Consider the following 23,723-nt stretch of genomic DNA (forward strand, 5'->3'; position numbering starts at 1 on the left):
CAGGGTTCAGACCTGACTGCTCCCCGCTCCATCGCCTTCCCAGTGGAGGAGGCTGTCAGTGCTTCTGGGAGTGGAGAGCAGTTTGGGGGCTAAAGGAGTGCTCCCCCTTTCAGGCGGAGTCCCCACTTACATCTGTGTGTAGTAGAAGCCAGTTTCACCTGGTTTTCAAGGTCATCCACCATTGTCCTTCCACCTTCCTGTTCTCTCCTCCCCAATCCTACTCAGTCCTACATTCCAGGCCTCGGGTCATTCCCCACAAGCCAGTCAACGTGCCTTCACTCAGGCTGTCACTCTGCCTGGGGTGCTTTTCCTCCCTTGACTCATCCTCACCTGTTCATTTCAGTTCCCTAGTCCAGTGGTCGGCAAACCGCGGCTCGCATGCAGCTCTTTGGCCGCTTGAGTGTGGCTCTTCCACAAAATACCACGACCTGGGTGAGTCTATTTTGAAGAAGTGGCGTTAGAAGAAGTTTAAGTTTACAAAATTTGGCTCTCAAAAGAAATGTCAATCGTTGTACTGTTGATGTTTGGCTCTGTTGACTAATGAGTTTGCCGACCACTGCCCTAGTCTAATAGGACTACCTCCCTAACTCAGTTGTAGAGAATTAACTGCTTCAAGTACGGCTTGGAGAGCAGTGCCTACACGTCGGAGTGCCCGGCTGTTAGCTGTCTTTGTTCCCGCTCGGGAAGCACTGAGGATCCCCCACGTGAAGCGCCGGTCCCAGCACATGCTGTTGACTCCTTCCTTTGTGCTGCCACAATAACCAAGGCATTGCTTTATCACGGCACGTATCGCATCATGCTCTAGCTATTTCTTCTCGTCTGCCTCGCCGACTGCAAAGAACCCCCAAGGGCAGGGCTTGACTTAGTGAACTCTATCTTCTCAGCATCTAGCTTGGTGGCTGGTCTTTGGTAGCCGACTTCAGTAGGCGCTCAATACATGCTTTTGGAATGGATGTTGAATGCTCCTCCATTCATTTAGGAAGAATGCCCTCCTTTCAAGGGTTCGAGATTCCCCCCTCCCTCTCAGATTCAAAGTCAGACAACATAGAAACATTTTCCAGACTTTCTTTATTCACCTGTATAAAACCTCACCCACATCACGAACACCACACACACACACACACACACACACACACACACACACACGCCCTCCAGCAGACCTAGGATCCCTGGCTCTAGTTCCCAGGCTCAGCACATACATCCCACACTACGCCCACCCCAGCCCACCATCAGGGTCTGTGCCTGGGCCTCGAAGGGGCAGGGGCAGTTTCCCAGGCGGAGCTAGGTCTGGTTGCGGCCTCCTTCACAGGGTCCCTGTGCCTTCACGCTGCCTCACATGACAGTGTTCAGAGCAGAGTGGCCTGTTCAGGATGGGGGACCGGCTGTCGATAGGCGGGGAGCCAGGCCCTAGCGGCATCTCGGCGGCGGCGGAAGGCCAGGAATTCCTCCCGAAGGGCAGCACAGCGGGCCTCGGGGCCCGGAGCCGGGGCAGTGCTCAGGAGGCAGCCCACCTCTGGAGTCTTTGCACCTGCCAGAGGAGGGCAGAACAAGGGGAGGAAAAAGTCTTGAGGTTCACTGGCACCATGAAGCTCCCCAGGGCCTGCAGGTCACATGACCCCAGGGGGCAACCAGGAACAGGTTGGGTCCTAAGGCTGTGGGTGGTGGAACAGCAAGGCCAGGAGCACCTGCTTTCTGGAGGGCTCACACACCTAGCTCTGGCTCAGCTTCAGGTCCGGGCCGAGGGCCAGCCAAGCCCAGGTACAGGGTCTCCAGCAATTCCATGTCCCCAGGGAATTCTGAGTCCCATTCATAGTTCTCGTCCACAGATGTGTCCCTCCTGTAAAAAGAGACAAATGTGGGGGGAGGGGGGATGGAGGGTGGCCAGAAAAGCCTGAACCTGACCTTCCCGAATTCAGGCCACAGTGGGAGCCGGGAGCCGAGCAGAGAAGGCAGGAGGTGTCAGGAGAGGGCTGGGGAGACAGTCCGAGATGAGATGACGGGGCAGGGATGGGCAGCGACTGCCCTCACCTCTTGCTGACGGTCACCACATGCTCCCTCCGGGGCCACCTCTCCGGGCCGCTAGCCCAGCTGCTGGTGTCTCCTGGAGCGGGGCTGAGGTAGCTGCCTCCGGCTGAGGGGGCCGTGGAGGGGGGTCGCAAGAAAGAGGCGCTGCCCCGCCCGCTGCTCTGGCTGGTGAGGCTGCCCCGAGGGGCGGCAGGGAGAAGGCCGGACAGCAGCCGTTCCCTCAGTGTCCAGTCTGCCAGCGCTGTGTACGGGCCCTCCGGGGCAGCCCCAGCCCTGACCACAGCCCCAGGAAGCACTGCCCGGGGGGATGCAGGAGGGGAATCCAGGGGCTGAAGGAGAGATGAGGGCGGGCAGGGCCGGATGTCCCTGTAATCTGGGGGTGGAGCAGAAGCAGGCTCCTCCAAAGGAGGCCAGTCACCATCCACATTCATCTCCCTGAAGAAGGGCAGGCTCAGGTACTGGAGCAGGGGTCCTGTTCCTGGCAGGGGACTGGGCGGGGCTGCGGGAGAGGGCCCCACAGGGCTGATGTCTGTAATGCAGAGGGGCTGGGGCAGCCCTGTGGGGCTGCTGCTGCTGCAGTCATAGGACCTGGCCTGGTGCCGGGCTGGGGTCCAAGCTTCAGCCTGCTCAGGGCCTGACCTTTCTTGGGGGGTCCCCATGTTGGGTCCCAACACAAAGCGCCCATCTGGTCCCCGGCAAATGGGCTCCAGAGGCAAGGGCCCCTGGCTCGGTGGAGGGCCTGGAGGGGAGCTGGGGGTTCTGGCAGGCTCCCCGCAGAGCAGGCTCTGGCGCATGCTGGGGGCTGGGGAACCCCGGAGCTTCAGCTTGGCCACGCTGTCAGGACTGCCTGAGCCTGGAGCAGGGCTGGGGAAGGACAGATCAGGGCCTGTGGTAAGGGCCAGTCCCCGTCCCAGGAACCATGGTTGGGCCCGGAGGGGTTTGGTACACAACAGAGCAGAGCTAGGAAAGCAAGTGAGCAAGGACCCACATGGAGGTGGGGGGAGGCACAGGCAACCCTGGAGCACCCCCATGCTGGGCTCTGCATCCCATCCTCACCTCCCTCCCGTTTCTGCTCCACCTCTCACAACTCCTACCCCGGGTACAGGGCAGGAGCAGAGGATAGGGGCACACTGTGGGGTGGGGGTGGGGGGGAAGAAGGAAGCCCAGAGGAGGAAGGACTTACAGTGGAGATGACAACCCGGGTGGAGAGAAGAGAAGAGGTGGATCTGTAAGGGCAGGGGAACCAGAGGTGACACAGGCAAACCAGGGCTCTCCAGGGCCCAGGCACAGACCTCACCCCATCCGGCTGGGAACAGTGTAGGCAAGGCTGGGTGCAGGAAGGGTGCTGGGTGCGGGGCTTTCCTCCAAGTAGGAGGCACGGACTGATGGGGACTGGCCCTACCTTGGAGGGGGGGTGCTGAGGGGGCGCTGGCCCTCCCTTGGAGGGGGGGGTGCTGAGGGGGCGCTGGCCCTACCTTGGAGGGGGGGTGCTGAGGGGGCAGCTGGCCCTCCCTTGGAGGGGGGGTGCTGAGGGGGCGCTGGCCCTACCTTGGAGGGGGGTGCTGAGGGGGCGCTGGCCCTACCTTGGAGGGGGGGTGCTGAGGGGGCGCTGGCCCTACCTTGGAGAGGGGTGCTGAGGGGGCGCTGGCCCTACCTTGGAGGGGGTGCTGAGGGGGCGGCTGGCCCTACCTTGGAGGGGGGTGCTGAGGGGGCGGCTGGCCCTACCTTGGAGGGGGGTGCTGAGGGGGCGGCTGGCCCTACCTTGGAGGGGGGTTCTGAGGGGGCGGCTGGCCCTACCTTGGAGGGGGTGCTGAGGGGGCGCTGGCCCTACCTTGGCGGAGGCGCTTGCAGTGGTGGCGGCGGCGGGCAGCCCTGCGGCGGCTGGTGAGGCAAGCAGCCAGGATGCTCACCAGGATGGCCACCCCCAGGAAGCAGAGCCCACCCAGCACGCCGGCCAGCACGGGCTGTGGCAGGAGGCCTGGCAGCTGGGTGCGGGATGGGTAGACCTCCAGGCCTGCGCAAGGAGCCACGAGGGAGGGCCAGTGTCCAGATCAGTGGGCTCAGAGCCCCGAGGCCCCAGCCCCGGCCCTCCCCCCAGGTTCTCACCAGAAGTGGAGACGTTGGCCGAGTTGCTGGGACTGCTGACATAGCCACCGGCCAAGGCCACAAGGCGAAACTCGTAGAGAACATCCTGGGGGTGGGGAGTTCAAGGAGGTCAGGGCCCGGCCTGACCTCCCACACCAGCCCCATTTGAAAAGATAGAGCAGTGGGGGGTGACGGGGGAGTAGGAAGCCGGGAAGATGGTCCAATCTGGGTTTGGGGAATGGAGCTGGGGCCTGGAGAACCGCGGAAGCCCCTGTGCCTGCTCCCACGCTAACCTTAATGAGGCCAGGCACCAGCAGCTGCACTTCCGCGCCCGCCACGGCCCGGTCCAGCACCTCCCAGCTCTGGGAGCCTTGGCGGCCCTCTAGGATGTAGCCATCCAGTCTCTGAGGGACCATTTCTGGGGGATCCCAGTGTAGCAGTATCCCCCGGGGTGTCCTCACTGCCACCAGACCTCGGGGTGGGGACAGAGGAGGCGGCATCTCTGTGACAGGAAGTCGGGGGGCAGCTGGTGTGGTAGGAAGCCCTGGATGGGACAGATAGGCAGCGTAGAAATGGAATTTCCAGTGCCTTCCCCTCATCCCCTGGCCCTCCACGGCCGCCTGTGCCCAACCATTCTCCCAGAGCCCCTAAGACAAGCCTGGATCATGCTCCACAAAGCCCTCTGGACCCCAAGCTGCCCAGCACCTTCACATCCTCCCACCCAGGCCCCCCCCATATCCAGCTTCTCCTGCCAGCCCCTCCCTATCCTCATCTGCTGCTCTGGGGTGAGAGGTCTCTCACCTTCAGGGGCAGACAGGACGATCTCGCTGAAGGGCCCACTGCCCAGCTTGTTCTGAGCCAGGACACTGAACTGGTACTGGGTGTGGGGCTTCAGCCCTGGCACAAGGAGGTGAGCAGCCCCCACGGGCACCGCCAGGGACAACCAGTCGTGGTGGGCTCGGTCAGAACGCTTGGCCCTACAACATGAGGAAACGGGGCCTCATCAACCAGCGTCACATAGGATTCTCTGTAAGTAAAGCAGCGGAGTTGGGGCAGGGCTGGGGCAGAGCGGGGTGGAGGAGGGGAGGGCAGAGGGCCAGAGAGAACCAGAGTGGGGAAGAGAGGAGTGGCCTGCGGGGCACTCACAATGGGGTGTACCAGACGCTGAATCTCTGCAGATAGCCACCATCAAAGCCAGGCTCCCAGGAGACATTGGCACCCTTGGGCAAGGGCACCACGGACACATTGGTGACAACGTGGGGGCTGGTGCCTGGGTAGAGGGGTGGGGGGAGGGATTATGGTCAGGGCCCTGAAGGAATGTGAAGAACCCAGGGCCTCTTCCCTCCACCCGTCATCCCAGGGGCTCCCCACCCACCATCCTATCTGAGCCTTCAAGAACGATTCCCTGTCTCCTGCCCCACATGGTTTCTTGCAGCCCCAGCCGGCTATGCGGCCACTGACCCAGCACGTAGACGTTCGTGGAGGTGGCCACGCGGGCGACGGCATTGCTGGCGGTGCACTCCCAGCGCCCGTGGGCCTCCTTGGTCAATGGTCGCAGGATGAGGCTACTGTTGCTGTCCACCTGGGCCTGGCCCTGTAGCCCGCGGCCCACCTACAGAACCACTGGTCAGCCCTGAGGACACACGCAGCCATCCCTCCCCACGGGCACCCCTTTTCTCCTGGCAGCTCCAGCTTCCTCCCCACCCTGCGTCTGAGAGCCCTTCCCTTCCCACGTCCTCCTTCCCACACGATGGCCAGGGGCGTGGAGAGCAGGGATGCGCCGGCAGAGGATAGCCACGCCGCTCCGGAGCCTTACCTTGGCCCAAGAGACCGTAGGAGGAGGGTCTCCGCGTGCAGAGCAGGGAATGAGTAGATCCCGCCCTACTTCTTGGAAATATTCTTCTTTGGGCCGTTCTAGAAAAGCTGGGGGGGCCTGCAAGCCAGAGCTGGCATTGGGAAGGGCCTCTCTCACACTGTGTCCCCGTTCTGGGGCTCCCAGTCCCACCGCACCTCAGGCTTATCTCTCACTATCTCTCTAACTGTATCTGTTCCCTTGGTGGGACAGGGAAGACTGGGGCGCTGGGAGGCCTCTCTGGAGGTGTACAGGTCAAGGTCAGTGAGGGTGGGGGTGGAACGAGTATCTGACTGTGGATGTGCTGCGTGACTGATGGCCCATCTCCATGGCACCACCTCTGCAAAAAGACTCTGGCATGGCATCTGACCACACAAGAAACAGAGACTTGGAAGCCCCACCCCCCCAACACACACACACACCTCTCTACTAGCCAGGTGTCCACACAGGGTGCATCTCCAGCCACCTGCCCCGCCACTGCTGCTAACCCTGGGCCTCACCTTGAGCAGCACTCGGGTCACTGGGGAGGGCCCTGCCGTGCCAAGGCTATTGTAAGGGGTGCAGGCGTATTCTCCCAGAGCATCCTCATTCCCCAGGGCAATGACCAGCGAGCCTTCTGCGCCCTGGGACCAGCCGGGGAACTGGAGGGAAGAGGAGATGACAATGAGAAAGTCAGCAGAGGCAAAACCGAGATGGAGAGAGGCCATGGCAGGGAGGAGGAAGCCCACGGCTCTGAAGAGAACACCACAGCTCAACCTCCAGGCCTGACCTCTCCGCATCCCAGTCCTCTAGCTCCCTCTCTCAGAGAGGGGCCACTCCCAGGGGCATGAAGGCCAGCACTACCCAACTCCAGGGAATACAGTGTGGATGGCGCCCCCTGCAGGTGAGCTGCGTGGGCGCTCCCAGCCTGCTGAGACCTCATCGTCTATTTGTCTTCCCAGCACTCCATGACTAAACTCAGCGTCTTCCATCCCAATCAGATCCTTTTCCTGGCTTCCCTATTTCTGTTAAAGGCCGCACTGTCCTTGCTAACCTCTACTCCTCATTCTCCCTCACTCCCCGTCTACATACTCACCAGGTCTGTCCTCCTGGGAAGACCTCTTTCTTGTCTAGACGTGAGGCCCATCCATCTTCATGTCCTCCTCTCTAACTCAAGCTACACAACCTCCACCTGGACCACTTCAACAGCCCCTGAACCCCTCTCCCTGCACCCTCTCTCCCCCTCCATTCCATTCAACGAACGCAACTCCTGCTACCACACCATCACTCAAGCAGCTTCACTGCCTCCAACTGCCTTTAGACTTTTTCCCCCCAACATTCAACAAAAACGTATTGAGAACTATTATTGCCCAAACCCTGGGGACACCAGGATTAACAGATGCAGTACTAGCCCACAGGGAATTTATGGTCTTTGCAGACAAACGAAAGATCCCAATCTCCTTGGGATGAGGTCATATTGCCTTGCATCCAGAGTTCTTCCTTTTGGCACCAGCCTGCCTTCCCAGCTTCCTGTGCACACGCGCATCCACACAGGCGCTCCCCCCACGCTGGGTGGCTCATTGTGTCATAGAAGCACTGGGGTGCTTTCTGCCTTTGGGCCCTGGTTTCTGCGTGGAATGTCTGTCTACCCTTCAAGGCCCACCACAAAGGTCCCAGATGGTAGTTGATCTATCCTCCACCAGTGCCTAACAAGAAGGTCCTTCCTCCATCCCTGGCCTTCCAGCAGTGTCCCTGTGGCTGTCCCTCCCGTTTCTAGGCTGTGCCCTCCTTCAGCACGGAGGTCTCTCTGCTCAGCTCCCCACGCAGCACCCTGCACAGTACCCGGCAACAGTGTATGTTCTAATCCAGGGGTGGGCAAACTTTTTGACTCGAGGGCCACAATGGGTTCTTAAACTGGACCGGAGGGCTGGAACAAAAGCATGGATGGCGCGTTTGTGTGAACTAATATAAATTCAAAGTAAAGGAGCGGAGGGGAGAGCAAGAGAACCCTCCACTCTTTCGGCTCCACTGGCCGGATAGAACAACCGAACGGGCCGGATCCGGACCGCGGGCCGTAGTTTGCCCACGGCAGTGAATTAAATTAGACTGAACTGGCTCCGCCCCAGCTGTCCTGACTAGAAAAACAAGCGGAGGCTTTCCTCCCCTGCCCCAAGCCTGTAAGCCTGTACCTTGTCCAGCTGCAGGGCCTGCCCATCCTTGGTCCAGCTGACGAAGAGCAGCGGGGGATTAGCACGAACTGGGCACCGGATCACCCCTCGCATGCCTATGGGCAGGGGTGTCTCCGGAGGCATCGCGGTCACCTGGGCTGGGTCTGAGGGGAAACAGTGGCAAATTATGCAGAAGGCGCTTGGCCTGGCCCAGGGGAGGGAGCAGCTTTGAGGGGAGCAGGGGTCAGGCTTACAGAGCACAGTGAGGTAGGCTGAGGCTGAAGGCGGGTGCGGGAGGCCGTTGCTGGGCACGCAGGTGTAGCGGCCAGCATCATCAGGCTGGGCCGCCTGCAGCCACAGGCTCCCATCCACCAGGATCCGCACGCGCGACTGCAGGCGGCTGCAATGTGGCAGGTGTGGGGAGGAGTCAGGCCTGGCTCAGCCAAGAGGCTCCCCAAAACCTGCCCACCAGTCCCCACCCCACCCCTCAGAGCCCCACCTAATGTGGAAGACGTTGATGCTGTCCTGGAACCAGCTATAGGTGAGGTTAGCAGGGTAGGCCTCGGCCCGGCAGGCCAAGGAAATATCCTGGGAGGCATTGACTGTGCTGTTCTTGGGGGGTGCCGCGATGACTGGGGGTCCTGTGGGAGCACAAGGGGAGGGAGAATCCTCAGCCACAGTCTTCCCAGACAGCTGAGTTCACTTTTACTGTTCTTCCTGGAGCTGCCCTCTAGAACACTCCTTCACCCAGCTCCTCCTGCCTGAAACCGTGAGTGTGTGTGTGTGTGTGTGTGTGTGTGTGTGTGTTGGGGAAGGGTACCAGGTTTAACTCTCCACTCATTCACCCTCTATACCCCTCGTCTGCCACCCCTTAAATCATCTGTGTCTCCTCCCCTAATCCAGGTACCGAGTACCTTACCCCCAGATGCTACAGGGACCCTGAGCCCAGGTCCTCACCTCTCCCCCTCTGATGGCCATCCATGCACTGAGCGGCCATTTATTTATTCTTTGGCCACAGAACACATCGACTCAAGAACCCAGAGCAGCTGCTGTCTCCCACCATGGGCAGCTCAGACTTCCTGCCTCGGCCCTCCCGATCCCATCCCTCCCCGCCTGGCCAGCCATCTTTTCACACGTCAGCGCCTAGAACAGCCCTGTTAGGTACGTGCGGGCGGCTCGCTGTGCCTGGTGCCAGGCTCACTCCTGTCCCAGGCCTTTGCTTTCGGAACCCCCATCCCGGAGCGCTTCCTGAGAGCCTGGCCAAGCCACAGAGCCACCGTTCCAGCAGCTGCCGCTGCACTGCTCACGCCCCTCTCTGCTCCCAGGTGCTCTGCCAGGTGCACTCTCATCATCGCCTTTCACCCTCAGAAGAGCTTGTGTGGTCGGGACACGTGAAGAAACGAAGGCTCAGAGGCGGAGAGGCTGTGAGGTGGCTTCCCAAGGTCAGCAGGGAAGGTGAGAGTCACAGTCAGGCTTCCCAACACCAAAGACTTCACCATCATCCATTCCCAACACGGCCTTCAGGGGCTCGATGGAGGCCGAGTCCAGGCCTTCTATTGCTCAGCTTTCATTCTAAAGGGAAGGTCTTGGCCAGGAATTACTATGTGCTGATCAGTAATTAAGTTCTTGTCACCGCCCTAGAATGTGTGGTAGTCGATATGAACCTCTCTATACAGATGGGGGAACCGGGGGCCACATGGCTCATGAACTAACACCAGCACCCATGCTTTGGCCTCTATTCTGCATCACTTTGCACTAAATGTCTGTCTATTTACCGATCCTTTTAAAATTTAAGATGCTGATTTTAGAAGAACAGCCTGTGTTGGGAACTCCCTCACTCTCCACATGCCTCTGTCCTCAGGCATAAGTCCCCTCCAAATTCTACATGTGCACCCCCAGCCACAAATCAGGCCTCCCACATAGGTGTCCCTGCTCCCGGCCCTCCCCACAGAGAGCACCTAGCACAAGCAGCTGCGTGGCGTGCGTGGTGCTGCCCTCGGAATTGGAGGCCTGGCAGGTGTAGATCCCAGAGCTGCCTCGCTCCACCCGCCGGATCCACAGCGTCCCGTTCTGCACCTAGGGTAGGAGTGGAGGGGGAAGGCCCCCTCCAGCAGGCCTCAGACCCTGCATTTCCAAGGTTGGCCAGCAGAGGGAGGCAGCACCCCAGGCTCAGGAAACCAAAGGCAAGCCCCTCCTCTGGCCTTTGCCAGCTCTGTCCTACAGCCCCGCTCCCACACCTCCACCTGCCCCTCACGCCAGCCAGCAACAGGACTCACCTGCATCAGGCCCTGGCCCTGGCTGAGGTCCTGTCCTCGGAGCTTCCAAGTCACATGAGGCTGGGGGCTGCCACGGGCCACACAGCGCAAGGTCACGGGCTCCAGTTCCTTAACTTCCAGCACCTGAGGAGGTGTCTCCAGGAACTGAGGGGGTGCTGCAAAGAGAGCGGCATCAGGCGCTGCCAGAGGAGCTACCAGCCTGAGGCAGGGAGACAGATCAGGGCTGCCCAGCTTCACAGGCACCCCCAGCCCAGGGCCACCCTGTCTGCTGCTCTCAGGGCTGAATGAGGATTGCACCAGCCCAGCCTGAAACTGGTTTGCAGAGTTGGCAATGGGGTCTGAGCACAGGCAGGGTGCTCAGAGCCAGGTGCCCCCTAGAAGAGCACTGTTCTGGGCATCAGGCCAAGGTTCTAGACTCCACTCTGCCCCAAATCAGTGGCATGACCCAGTCTCCCTGTGCCCATCTACTCATCTATAAAATGGGAATAATTATGACCTCCTTCCTTCTCAGGGTTGAGAAAGAATTCGTGTGGTATTGGTTTAAAAGCTATTTTTGAAAAAATATGCTGTATATATGTGATCTGTGTTTCACTCAGGGCCCAAGAGCCCCCACCCCTTACCCATTACTCTCTCCTGGCCAGGGAGGCAGGAGCAGGGAAGAGAGGGGAAGAGAAAGACTGGATTTCGAAGACCGGAAGGTGCAGGAGCGGGGGTGGGAGGGGCAGAATGCAAACAATGAGAGCAAATAAGGGTGTCAGCCAGGGTGGGGCCGAGAATCTGCCATACTCCTCCGCCCCATCATCCCCCCACGTACACACACACACCAGCCAGGGGCCCCATCACCCTGCTCCCAGCTTCATACAATTGACTGTGAGATGCACCCAGGAGCCGTTAGCAGAATCGTCTTCGGGGCTGTGCTTGTCCAGGAAGAGCACGCGGCATTCGTACCAGCCCTGGTCTTCCACCCGGAGCCCCTCGATCTGGAGAGATGCCCCCTTCTGCAGGCGGACTCGACCTGGAGGAGGAGCCCTGAATCAGGGTGCTGCAGGGACCCAAGGGAGCCCCAAACCCTAGTCACACCGGTCATTCTCAGAGGTCAACACTGGGCCCGGTCCCTCCCAGTTACCCTGATGGAGTGGGTCCAGAGAGGCACCGAGGTCACTGAGGGCAGATCCCTCGTCAGCCCCTCTCATTGCTCCTGCATCAGCGGTGGGGACCAGTCTAGACAAAGAGAAACCCAGAACTAAAGAGGTGGACAGCTTCCAGGAAGTTGGGGGAGCAGGTTGAAGAGCCAACACGGAGTATCATCCTTGGATTCTTCCAGGATCTGCCCATCCCATGAGTACTCCTCCGGCCACAGGACTCTGTCCCGGGAGCTCTGCAGTGTCGGGGGCCTAAGCAGAGACCCAGACCTACTCTCTCAAAGGCCCTAATCCCTCGGGGCTATTATCAGCGGCCTAAGCGCCTTTGGGTGGCCGGAGTCCAGCCCAGCCAGGCAGCAAGGTCAGCAGCCTCCTCACCCCACCCCCTCCCACCCCCAGGCCCCAGCTGACCACATAGAGCTCCACAGGGCCACACAGCCCAGCACAGGCAGACACTGCACCCCCACCTCACTCGGCATCTACACCACTCCACCAGGGACGGAGGGTGCCCCCAAATCCCTCAGCAACTCCCGACAGCGCCGCATCCCAGACAGCTTCATGCGTCCCTGGCGGTGCAATGCAGAAAGAATGGCAGCTCTGCTATACACCCTAATCTCTCTCAACTTCAGTGCCCTCATCCGGTGGAGTGGAGGGGAGAGATCATGTAGGGAAGGTGGGGAGCATGGCGCCCGGCATCAGCGGGTGCTCAAGTAAAGATTGGCGAGCAAATAATTGAGCTCAAGATTTGAAATCAGCAACCTGCATTCAACCCTGGCCCCGGCCCACGCCTCATCACACATCCTCTCCCTTTCCTTACCCTGCAGCGGTGAACAGCACCACCGTGCACCAAGCCCCCCTCCCAGAAACCCAGCATCACCTATTCCTCTCGCCATTACCTCTCCCTCTACCTGTCCAGGATCTTTCATATTCTACCTACACAGTTGTTCCTTCTCTACCTCCTTCACCTTAGTTTAGTCCTGGGTCTCTCTCACCTGCAAGGTCTGACAGCCTACTGCGAGGTCTCCCTCCTCCAGCTGAGCCCTCTGCATTCATCAGCTGCCCACCCCACCTGGACTTCCCATGTGGTTAAAAGACACCGTACCCACTCTGACCAGACTGTGCCCCAAATTAGCCCTTCCTAATACGAGAAATCCTAAAGCTGTCTATGCACTCACCCCACCCCATCTGCTTCCATTCTAACCTCTCTCCCCTAGGGAGGTGATCTTTCTGAACTATAGTCTGACCCCACTGGCGCCCCACTGCCATCTGGGAAGAGAATGACTAAGTGGAGGCTGGCTTTGTGATCATGCGCGGGGACTTTTCCCCCCCAGGAATGAAGTCCAGGGGTGTGGATTCTCTAGGAAGGGTGGGCCTGTTTAAAGGGCTTGGTGTTTAAATCCCCACCTAGGAGATAAACCTAGGACCTGCAGGTAAATATTTAACATAATCACACCTTTCCACCAACCATAACATTCCTCAGTAACCCTAATCTACCTGGCCACGCAACCCCACAGACTGCAGGCTGCGACCTCCTTTGACTGCCATGTGATAGTAACTTTTCATTGTGGTGATCTTCATCCCTACAAAGAAGGCAGAAGAGGAAGGGAAATTGAAAGGGAGAGGATGTGTTATGAGGAAGGGCTGTGTGTTATTAGGCACTGTCACCATATTTCATCCTCCCAAAAATTCCATTACACAGGAAGGAACTGATAGTAAGCTTCTTTCCAAAATCACATGACTAAGCCAGGTTAGTGCCAAAGCCAGGCCTTCTTTCTCAGACGGTCATGCAATGCTCAAGGCACCAGCACGGAGCACTCTCAGTGTGCTCACTCCGGGTGTTAGAAGCCAGTGGTAACAGTTCCTAGTGTGCTGACCAGAACATCAGCGAAGGCACTGCATGTCCCAACTTTTCCGTGCGATATGGACCACTAGGCCCATCGCAGAACAGGAAGATGGCCAGGGCGGGCAGTCCTGAGTCCATCTGAGTCCTAGGTCTACCTCCTGGAGGCTCACCCCCCACCCACGGGGCCAGGGCCTGAAGGACTTGAGACCTCCCTGCATGCAGGAATAAAGGAACAGGAGATGCATCCCCACTCTCACAAGCTCTCAGCAGGCAGGGGACCCACACTCACGTTCACGTGCAAGTTCACGTACACACAGTTCCAAACAATGGTGCTAACTGCGCCCAGATATTCCAAGAGACTATGAAGTGAGAGGAGAACGGAAGGTCTCCAGGAAGCTGTGACTGTGCAGAGGGTTTTGGAGGACAAAAGGCAGAAAGGGGAGATGACTGGAGGGGTCGGGGGCATTCTAAAGCAGAATAAGATAATTGATTTGTATCAAGTCAGGACAGAGAAAAAAACTCATGTCCCTTCTGCTGTTTGGTGCACCTTGAAACTACCAAGAAATACAGCACAAAAGTCAAAAACCAAAAGCAGGTCCCATGGAATAGAAGGACTGGCCTAAGACCCACGCCAGGAAAGGTGAAGTAGAATAAGGCACGCCTCTGTCCTCCGATGCCCGGCCACGTTCACACCACGCAGGCTCCAATGCGCGCTCCATGCCGGCACCTCACACGGTGTCGGACTTAATCCTAGTAGTTAGCACTAGCTGGCTTTATACGGCCTTTTACTCCTTTCAACCTAGTCTATAAATGCAGTCTCCTCCGCCAGACTGATTCTGGAATCCTCCATGGCTGGAAGCTTTCCCTTCAGTCCAGGCCCTAAAGCTCCTGTCTCTTTCATGGTTCCTCCCACATTCTAGGCACCAGCCTCACACAGTCCCAGGCCATGGCCCCTTCACTTGCCCAGAGGGTTTATGACAGGGCAGAAGAGTCATTAGCAACCTCTACCTCCCATTGCCTAGCAACGGCAGTTCAGAGTCCCCTACACAAAGGATGAGAGGCCCCTCCCACACTGGGAGGCAGTAAAGAGGCCCCTTCCACACTGGGAGGCAGTGAAGAGTTAATGGGCACAGGGACCAACCCCCAACCTCCAGCCTGGGACCAGACTCAGAGGACTAGCCCTGACCCAACCAGGGGCTCCAGACTGGGACAGGGTGGACGCAAAGGGTAGGGGTAGGAAGAAAGCCCCATGGGTGACGGCCCTGACAGATAGAAATCCCACAGGTAGCCCAGTTGCTGGTCAGACCTCAAAACAGGATGGGGCTGTGCGGGGGGGGGGGGGGGGGGGGGGGGCGGGGGGAGGTAATTAGCGGAGGGGGGGGAGCGGAGCAGCGGACAGAGGGAAGAAGAGTTGCACATCTGCCTGGTGGAGTCTCAGGAAAAGCCCTTCTCCCCCTTGTCCTCCCTCTGCCTTAGGCAGGCATCCTCTGCATCGGCCAGCCTCAGCCGGGCAGCCCACACCCCTCCCAGCCTGCAGGCAGAGGCAGGGAGGGAGGGTGGGTGGGCACTGCCGCCCTCTCTCCGCTTGTCCTAACCAGAGCCCGCTTTCATCAGTTCCCAGGGGGCTTGTGGAGACACATATGCTCCCACTCGGCTGTTTGCCAACAACTGCCCCCAGTTTGAAAATAAACTCTCCCCTTGGGCAGCACCTGCCCAAGCCGCCTCCCCTTTGTCAGCCAGCCCCTCGGAGAGAGCTCAGCCAATCCTAGGGCTTCTCCGGGATTCAAATTAAAACCGGAAAGGGAGAGCCCCTCCAGCCGGCAAGGCCCTCCCCAGGTGGCCTTTCCTGGGCTTCCTCCTTAGTTCACAGAGGACCCCACCTTGGGCCTCCCACACCCTGCCTCTGAGACCTGCACTGAACCTCTCAGGCTAAGGCTCCAGCCGGGATTAGGAGCACGCTGAGCCTTCCGAGGGGCCCAGGGAGGCCTACACACTCTTCTGTAGTCCAGGCAGGAGCCCCTTGGAGCAGCAACCCTGCCCAGCCCCTTCCCTTCGCTGATCCTTTGGGAGCCTGGCCCTCCCCAGCTCACCTCTGTACACAGGCTGAGCTCCCACTGGACAAGCAGACAGGCTGTCGACGCACCCACCTGCTGCCCTATCAGTCCAGGCCCTATGGGCCTAGGAGCCCCAAACTAGCATTCAAGACAGGGGAGGAGGGAGAGGGCAGGGGACCCGGACAGGGCCACGCGGGGAAACCAGGGAAGATCAGGATGGAGTCTGGGAAGCTTTGTGATGAGATCTAGAAAAGCGATTAGAGAATTAAGTTGGATACTTGAAACAGGGGTGCAGGATCTCCCTGAGAACAGACCACATGGAGTTCTAAACAGCATGTGCACACATGTGTGCGTGTGTCTGTTCGCACGCGCGCGCACATTTGTAAACGCAGCTTGGAGCACATGCTTATTAAGCAGACTGGAAGCAGTGGAGCTGAGGTAAGGTCAGGGCAGGGACAGAGCAGGTAAGGAGACACCCCCTCCCCGCCCGACCCAGCCCTTCTCTGTTGGCGATCCCTCTGACCTGTGGCTAAGTCTTACCCACGTAATCAGGGTCCACGCGGGGAGAGTAGAGGCCGAACTGGATGAAGATGGGAAGCAGGAACCCAAAGCGCAGCCACTCAATGACGTGCAGTGGGGGCTGGCCAGCTGCGGGCAGCAAGTCACAGCCCAGCACGGCGCTCTCCCCAGCCCGGCCCACCACCGACACCACCTCAGACTTCCCGTGACCTGCATGGCGGGTGGCATGAGAGACAGCAGGGCCCAGGTCAGGGCTGAGAGGGGAGGTCCCATCAGCATCTCAGGGGGCTCCCTAGGACCCTGAGTAGTTGAGGGAACCCTCAACTTCTCCAGAACCCTCACATGCTCACCGAGAACCCCTGGGGAACACCCCCACCCCAAAGCTAACAGGGAGTTCTGGAGTCGAGCTCACCGTCAGCCCCCTGGCTGATGATCAGGCTGAGGATGGCCAGACCGAGGCACCAAACCATAGCCTGGCTGCCTGCTCACCCGGCCCCGCCCTGTCCACAGGGGCCCGGGGGGAGGGGCCTGGGATGTCCAGCGCCCAGCAAGCCCGGCCAATCCTTCTGATCAGGCAGCAGGTTTCGGCTCCCACTCGGCTGGACAGTGAGGACGTGGCTCACGGAACACCTGCAGAAGCTGTTCTCTGGAGCACTGCCAGATCCAAAGGCCCAATGCAAGGCGATGTCCAGAGGTGGCCAGTCCTGGAAAACTGGGAGAATTCCCACGGTTAGAGAAAAGCCAGGAGGGGAGCAAAGGACGGGAAAGGAGAGAAGTAGGAGGAAGGGACACAGGAGACCAGAGATCTTGACACCTGGCCCTGGTGAACAGGACCTGAGATAGAGCAAGGGAGGAAAAGGGAGTGCGCGCAGAGGGAGACCAGGCAGGTCGGGACACGTGAGGGGGCACATCTTAGAAAACGCCGAGGGATTCTTGGGAAACCCGGGTTCCTAAGGTTCTCGAAAAACTGAAGTGGGAGAAAACGGGGGGTTCCTATACACTCAGAAAACTGTTTTCAGGGGAGGACGGAAAATGAGCCCTCACAGGCCAGCCTCCTCTTCCTTAGTTCCGATGTGAATAAAAGGTGGCAGATAGGAGGTAGGACTGGTATTGTCTCCACTCCCCTAGTGACAAATAAGGACCTTGAGACGCAGAGCCTCACTCAGGGGCACAGAGCCCGTCAGGGGCAAAGCATGGACAAGAACCCCCAGAAAGTGGCCCCCAGGGGACCCCACACAATTCCTTGTCCCGTTTCCCCAGCCTCGGAAAACCCAGGAAGCTGGGGACCAGCCCCTCCTTCTCCACTCAGCCTCCCAACACTCTTCAGCAGTGAGTGAGTCAGGCACTTGGGAAAGGGGGACTGCCTCTCCCCCAGGCTGGTATGGGGGGCCCGGGCAGCACCCTCCAGGTCTAGGCAGGTCCCTGGGCTGGCATCTGGCCCCACTACCTCTTCACGATGCTGCCAGGCAGCCTCCCTCCACCAGACACCCTGACCCAAGTGCCTCACCCCAATTCCTGCCACTCACTCCCCTCCAATATCCACTCCCCAGGGTTTGCAGGCTCTTCCTTCCCCAACCCTAGGGGCATGATCCATGAAAAGCCAAAAAAAGCCATGAGTCCATAGGGCGAGGCCTGGGGATGGGTGGGGGTGCTGCCTGCCTTGGGCCTGGCAAATCCAAGTGGACTCTGCTCTAGGCCTCCACCCCAATCTTGGCTTCAGTTTCCCACTGGCTGTAAAACATCCCTGTCTCTCAGCGTGACCCCGGCCTCTACTTAATGGCCCCGTGCGTCCTGCACCTCATGGGAAGCTTTCTCCTCGCTCCCCACTGCTTCTAACCAGCTCTCCCATACTTCCCCAACTATTTTTTTCCAAGTGTATAAGAACCCTCAATTACCTCCTGGCTCAGTTTTCTGAGGACCTTAGTAACCCAGGTTTCTCCAGAATTCCTCTGCTTTTCCTAAAATTGTATCAACTCCTCTGCCCCCAGCATGTCCTCACCTGTCTGGTCTCCAGCACCCAGCACTCCATTCTCCCAGTATCCCCATTCCAGTCATCTCTACTTCTCACAGCACCCTCCGCGCCGCCCCCCCCCCCCCCCCCACCACACACACACAAATGCCTAAAATTGTATCAACTCCTCTGCCCCCAGCATGTCCTCACCTGTCTGGTCTCCAGCACCCAGCACTCCATTCTCCCAGTATTCCCATTCCAGTCATCTCTACTTCTCACAGCACCCTCCACGCCCCCCCCTCCCCCACACACACACACAAATGCCCATTTTTGGAACCTGAGCTCCAATTGCATCAGGTCCTCTGCACTTCCAGGAACTCTTCCAGTCTCTTCCAGAATCCCCACCCATTGTACACACCCACGGGGGCTTCTCCACCTACCCCCCCCCTGGAATTTTTCTCCCTAGAATTTCCCTGCCTCTGCTTCCAATACACTTCTTTAAAATTTTTTATTGATTTTTTTTTAAGAAATAGAGAAAGGGAGAAAGGGGGAGGTGAGGAGGAGAGAAAGAAAGAGAAGAAACACGGACTTGTTCCACTTATTTATGCATTCATTGGTTGATTCTTATGTGCCCAGACCCGGGATCAGACCAACCTTGGTGTATCCCCACAATGCTCTAGCCACCTGAGCTCCCAGCAGGGGCCACTATACACTTCTGATGCCTCACCCCCCATTTCCTCAGTCCTCGCCTTCTCTGGACCCCTGGAACTCCTTGTTTTTGGGACCCACCAGAACCAGCCCTCTACACACACACACACACACACACACACACACACACACACACACACGCACTGCCTCCAGAACTCCTCCAGTGCCCAAGGAACCCACCCACCAAGAATGCCACTTCGCTCCCCAACACTCCCCTAGTTCTGCGCCCCAGAAAATTCCACTTCTCGCCAAAAGACTCCCGCTTTCTCCTGTCCCCCAGACTCCCGCACCTTTCTCTGTCCCCCCGATTCCCGCACCTTCCTCTGTCCCCCGAGACACTCCCATCCCATCCCCTCTAGCACGCCCACGCCCTCACCTGCTCCTCGCGCTCCGCTCCACTCCACCCGCTACACAATAGGGGGCGGACCCGCCTCCCGCCTCCGAGGCCCCGAGAGCCTCCCGTTGCCCTGGAGACCGCCAATCCCCGCCCGCGGCGGCCGAAGCAGACAGCGGAGGGCGAGGAGGTGGGCGCGACCCCGGGCGGCCTGGGACTTGTAGTTTTGCGGGAGCAGGGCGCGCACGTGGGCAGGTCGCCCCCTGGCGGAGAGCGGTGCGGCCGGGCGGATAGGCCGGAGGGCGGCGGGTCGGAGCCGGGCTCCGGGCTCCGGGAGTCGCGGGAGCTGCCCTTGGCTGGCTCCGCGCGCCCTCCTTCCGGGGTGCGCTCCCTCCGACCCCTCCCTCCGCTACCCGGCAGCCGGAGTTGAAATCTGAGCCTGGGGCTGGAGCACCCGGCAGGGAGCAGGACTCCCTCCCTCCTCCCAGGGGATCCACCTAGCTCCCGGGCTCCTCTGATCTCCTCCCTCATCCCATCCCACCTCCGCCCCTTTCTCCTCTGGCCCAACTGGAAATACCTGTCCGCACCTGGCGAGCTCCCAGGTCCCGCCCGGCACTGCCCGCCGTGCGGAGGGAAGGCGGCTCCCCGCTGAGGTTGCCAAGTCCACTCCGCCCAGTGCCCCGCGGAAACAGGCCCAGAAGAGAGAAAAGAGAGACATCCTGACCCGGGAGACTGGAAGAGAAGGATGGAATGTGATCTTTTGCTGAGCCCCCGCAGGTGCCAGACTCGGGACTCCGTGTTTATAGCTGTTATGTAAGCCGCACGGAAGCCCTGTGGAGTAGGTTTGGTCCCCGTGACTAATGGGAAAGCCAAGACTCAGTGAGCCAGGTGAAGTGACTTGCCCAAGGCTCCCCATCTAGGACATGGCAGAGCCAGAGCCGGATCCAGGCCCTACCCTGACTTCATCAGCCCACGCCTGGGACATTTCAACCGCAGGCACAAAGATAACTTGCATGTCTGTGCCTCTGGGCCTTCTACTCCTCAGCTCTGTGCTGCCTTCCATATGGACGTGGCGTGGTCATGCCTTCCCCACCAGGTGTAAGCAGTCCTGTCTCCCTTCCGGAAGTCTTTTCTGAAAGCAGAACACTGATCACCCCCCAGTGTGAACTCCTGGAAATCAAACTTAGTGCAACAGGCATTGATTCATGGAATCGTGGCCTCAACGTCAGGAGAGACCCTACAATGGGTCTAACACTGTGCTTACCTGTGTCCCTGCCTCCTCCTCCAGGTGAGCAGCCAGCCCCATCTGACCACATCATGGGCCAGGAAGCTCACCACCCAGGACCAATCCATCTGTAGGGACTCTCACTGCTGGAAAGTCCTCCCAGGGGTAAAGGTCTGGGTGCCTGAGATGGAAATGGGGAGGAGGACCCGGGAGGATGAGCAGAGGCAGGAGTCCTCTCCCACCATCCCTCCAGCAAATGCTCCCAAAGCGGCAGGTTTCAGCCATACTTAACAGTGTAACAGATGGAGCGAACAGTGATAAGACTGTAATGAAATCGTGTTAGTGGACACACAAGAAAGCAAGGCCAGGCAGCGTGCCTAGAAAAAATGGCTGAAGCATCTTTTCCTCTTGGCCCCTCCCCAACCAGCCTGAAAGCGCTGCCTCCCACAATGCAATGGGCTCCACCTCTGGTCCAAAGGTTGCCTTTCTGCTGTCCCCAGTGTTTTCTTGAGGATAAGCTGATCTCACTTGAACACTAAAATCACTTTTTTGTAAACGTGGTATTTAAATGATTTCCAATTTTTAGAAGTTTATGATATGGTCATTTTTCCTGGAAGCTTATTTTGCTGTGATTCTGGTGTATCATGATGGCTTTTTGGTAAGAAAGGGAGCCTAGCCCTATAACTCGTTCCCTCACCCCCTATGCCAAAATAAATGGGGGTAAGGGTGGGGGGGACTAGTCCCTGAGGCTCACAATTAAAGATTTTCCTCAGGTTGATCTATTACTCTCTGGGAAAGTTTATCTAGCCAACTAGGATTCTGCCTAACCAAAGTAACTTATTTTCAGCTTGTTGACAAAAGATCAGTAAAGGTTGTCAATTCCAGGGATTTGGCTGATCATGTGCCCATGAACACTGGTCCTGATTTAAAAAAAAAAAAAAAGTGTGATTTCTCCCAGATTATCACGTAACTGTTGGTGTGCTGTCTCCTGTCCGGATGAGACTCTGGCCCCGTGAGACTGTGGAGCCTGTCTTGTTCATCATTTTGTTTTTAATTTAATAAATCTTTATTGTTCAGATTATTACAATTGTTCCTCTATTTCCCCCCATAGCTCCCCTCCATGCGGTTCCCACCCCACCCTCTGCCCTTAAACGCCCCCTCACTGTCCTCATCCATAGGTCTATGATTTTTGTCCAGTCTCTTCCCACACCCCCCCACACCCCTTTCCCCCCGAGAATTGTCAGTCCACTCCCTTTCTATGCCCCTGATTCTATTATATTCACCAGTTTATTCTGTTCATCAGATTTTTTTATTCACTTGATTTTTAGATTCACTTGTTGATAGATATGTATTTGTTGTTCATAATTTTTATCTTTACCTTTTTCTTCTTCCTCTTCTTAAAGAATACCTTTCAGCATTTCATATAATACTGGTTTGGTGGTGATGAACTCCTTTAGCTTTTTCTTATCTGTGAAGCTCTTTATCTGCCCTTCAATTCTGAATGATAGCTTTGCTGGGTAGAGTAATCTTGGTTGTAGGTTCTTGCTATTCATCACTTTGAAAATTTCTTGCCACTCCCATCTGGCCTGCATAATTTCTGTTGAGAAATCAGCTGACAGTCGTATGGGTGCTCCCTTGTAGGTAACTAACTGTTTTTCTCTTGCTGCTTTTAATATTCTCTCTTTGTCTTTTGCTCTTGGCATTTTAATTATGATGTGTCTTGGTGTGGTCCTCTTTGGATTCCTTTTGTTTTGGGTTCCCTGCGCTTCCTGGATTTGTAAGTCTATTTCTTTCACCAGGTGGGGTAAGTTTTTGGTCATTATTTCTTCAAATAGGCTTTCAGTATCTTGCTCTTTCTCTTCTTCTGGCACCCCCATAATTCGGATGTTGGTATGCTTGAAGTTGTCCCAGAGGCTCCTTACACTATCTTCATATTTTTTTGTTCTTTTTTCTTTTTTCTTTTCCAGTTGAGTGTTTTTTGCTTCTTTGTATTTCAAATCTTTGACTTGATTTTTGCGATCCTCTAGTCTGCTGTTGGATCTCTGTATAATATTTTTTATTTCAGTCAGTGTATGCTTAATTTCTAGTTGGTCCTTTTTCATATCCTCGAGGGTCTCGCTAAATTTATCGGCCTTTTCTAGAAAATTCTTGAAAAACCTTTTAACCGTGGTTTTGAACTCTATATTCAGTCATTTGCTTTCCTCCATTTCTTTCATTTGTGATCTGTTTCTTTGTCTCCGCATTTTCACTGCTTCCCTGAGTTGATAGAGTGGCTTTGTGTGCTAGGTGTCCTATAGGGCCCAGTGGCTCAGCCTCCCTAATTACCTGAGGTGGACATTCTTGGTCAGGGGTGGGCAAACTTTTTGACTTGAGGGCCACAATGGGTTCTTAAACTGGACCGGAGGGCCAGAACAAAAGCATGGATGGAGTGTTTGTGTGAACTAATATAAATTCAAAGTAAACATCATTATATAAAAGGGTACGGTCTTTTTTTTTTATTTCAATAGTTTTATTCATTTCAAACATTTTAACAAGAAGAATGTAAACACTAATTATGATCACTTGAAACTTCAAAAAATGGAGGAATCATAGCACAATAACATACCTTATACTGAAGATGGCAAAGGCAAAATAAAATTGCCTTACAAAGGAAAGGTACAAAAGCCTTTCAAATTAAACTTAAATATAATAAAATAATTTAAAACTAAAACAAATAGAAAAGAACAAAATGTGTAAACAGTAAATTAAACATTTTCTTTAGTGCAACTTCCAAATTATGCCCGGGACGTAGATGTAGATGGCAATGTAGACTGGGTTGAAAGGTTTTTGGTCTTTAAAACATCAACTTCAGTGGGAACAGTGTTGTTGGTCTCCTTTTTAGCTAATGCTCTGATACTGCGCTCTCCAGGGGCGTGTCTCCCTACATCACCACGATAAGTGTCTACGCATTCCCAGGGTGATGTCGGGGGACGCATCCGCAGGCATTACAAGGAGCCTCTGGGAGATTGAGAGGTTGTTCCTTCTACTGAATGGGCGGATATAAATCCGCCCACTCAGAAGAAGGAGCTGCGGCCGTGTTTCCCGATGTTGCCATGTTAACACTGCTGCTGGTGAAGGGGCAGAGGGGAGAGCAAGAGAACCCTCTGCTCTTTCGGCTCTGCGGGCTGGATAGAACAGCCGAACAGGCCGGATTCGGCCCGCAGGCCATAGTTTGCCCACGGCTGCTCTTGGTGCACCCCTTTGTGGGATGTGTGCACAGTCTTGTTGTAGTTAAGCCTTGATTGTTGTTGGTATCACTGGGAGGAATTGACCTCCAGGCCGATTGGCTGTGAGGATCAGCTGTGTCTACGCTGGGAGAACTTCTGTGCTGGAGACACCCTTATGAGACAAGACTTGCAAAAGCCTCTGTGCTCAGCTTGGATGGGGCGGAGTCTCAGGGCACAGCAGACACCATTGGTTTCCCGTCAGCCCTGCCCTAATAGGCCCCTGTGTCTCAGTGTCCCGTAGTAATCGCTGCAAGCACCTCTGAGAGAAAGCCGCCCTCGAGTTCCGCCCACTGACA

The 23,723-nt window shown here is 57.0% G+C and overlaps 1 protein-coding gene across 1 annotated transcript; it reads right to left on the reverse strand.

Annotated features, from left to right (window-relative positions):
* Nucleotides 1-1,049: 1,049 nt before the first annotated feature.
* On the reverse strand, nucleotides 1,050-16,580 carry IGSF9 (immunoglobulin superfamily member 9). The gene is made up of 20 exons (XM_080648246.1): nucleotides 16,356-16,580; nucleotides 15,965-16,153; nucleotides 11,248-11,400; nucleotides 10,386-10,540; nucleotides 10,068-10,185; nucleotides 8,609-8,750; nucleotides 8,364-8,509; nucleotides 8,131-8,273; nucleotides 6,463-6,603; nucleotides 5,927-6,043; nucleotides 5,572-5,722; nucleotides 5,257-5,380; nucleotides 4,912-5,087; nucleotides 4,404-4,654; nucleotides 4,132-4,216; nucleotides 3,857-4,039; nucleotides 3,209-3,251; nucleotides 2,029-2,889; nucleotides 1,710-1,837; nucleotides 1,050-1,528 (listed from the first exon to the last, which is right to left on the reverse strand). The coding sequence occupies exons 1-20, from the start codon at nucleotides 16,411-16,413 to the stop codon at nucleotides 1,347-1,349; spliced, it is 3,546 nt and encodes a 1,181-aa protein (XP_080504372.1). The 5' UTR covers nucleotides 16,414-16,580; the 3' UTR covers nucleotides 1,050-1,346.
* Nucleotides 16,581-23,723: the final 7,143 nt, after the last annotated feature.

The sequence above is a fragment of the Plecotus auritus genome (genome assembly GCF_963455305.1).
Source record: "Plecotus auritus genome assembly, chromosome: 12".
Lineage (NCBI taxonomy): Eukaryota > Metazoa > Chordata > Mammalia > Chiroptera > Vespertilionidae > Plecotus > Plecotus auritus.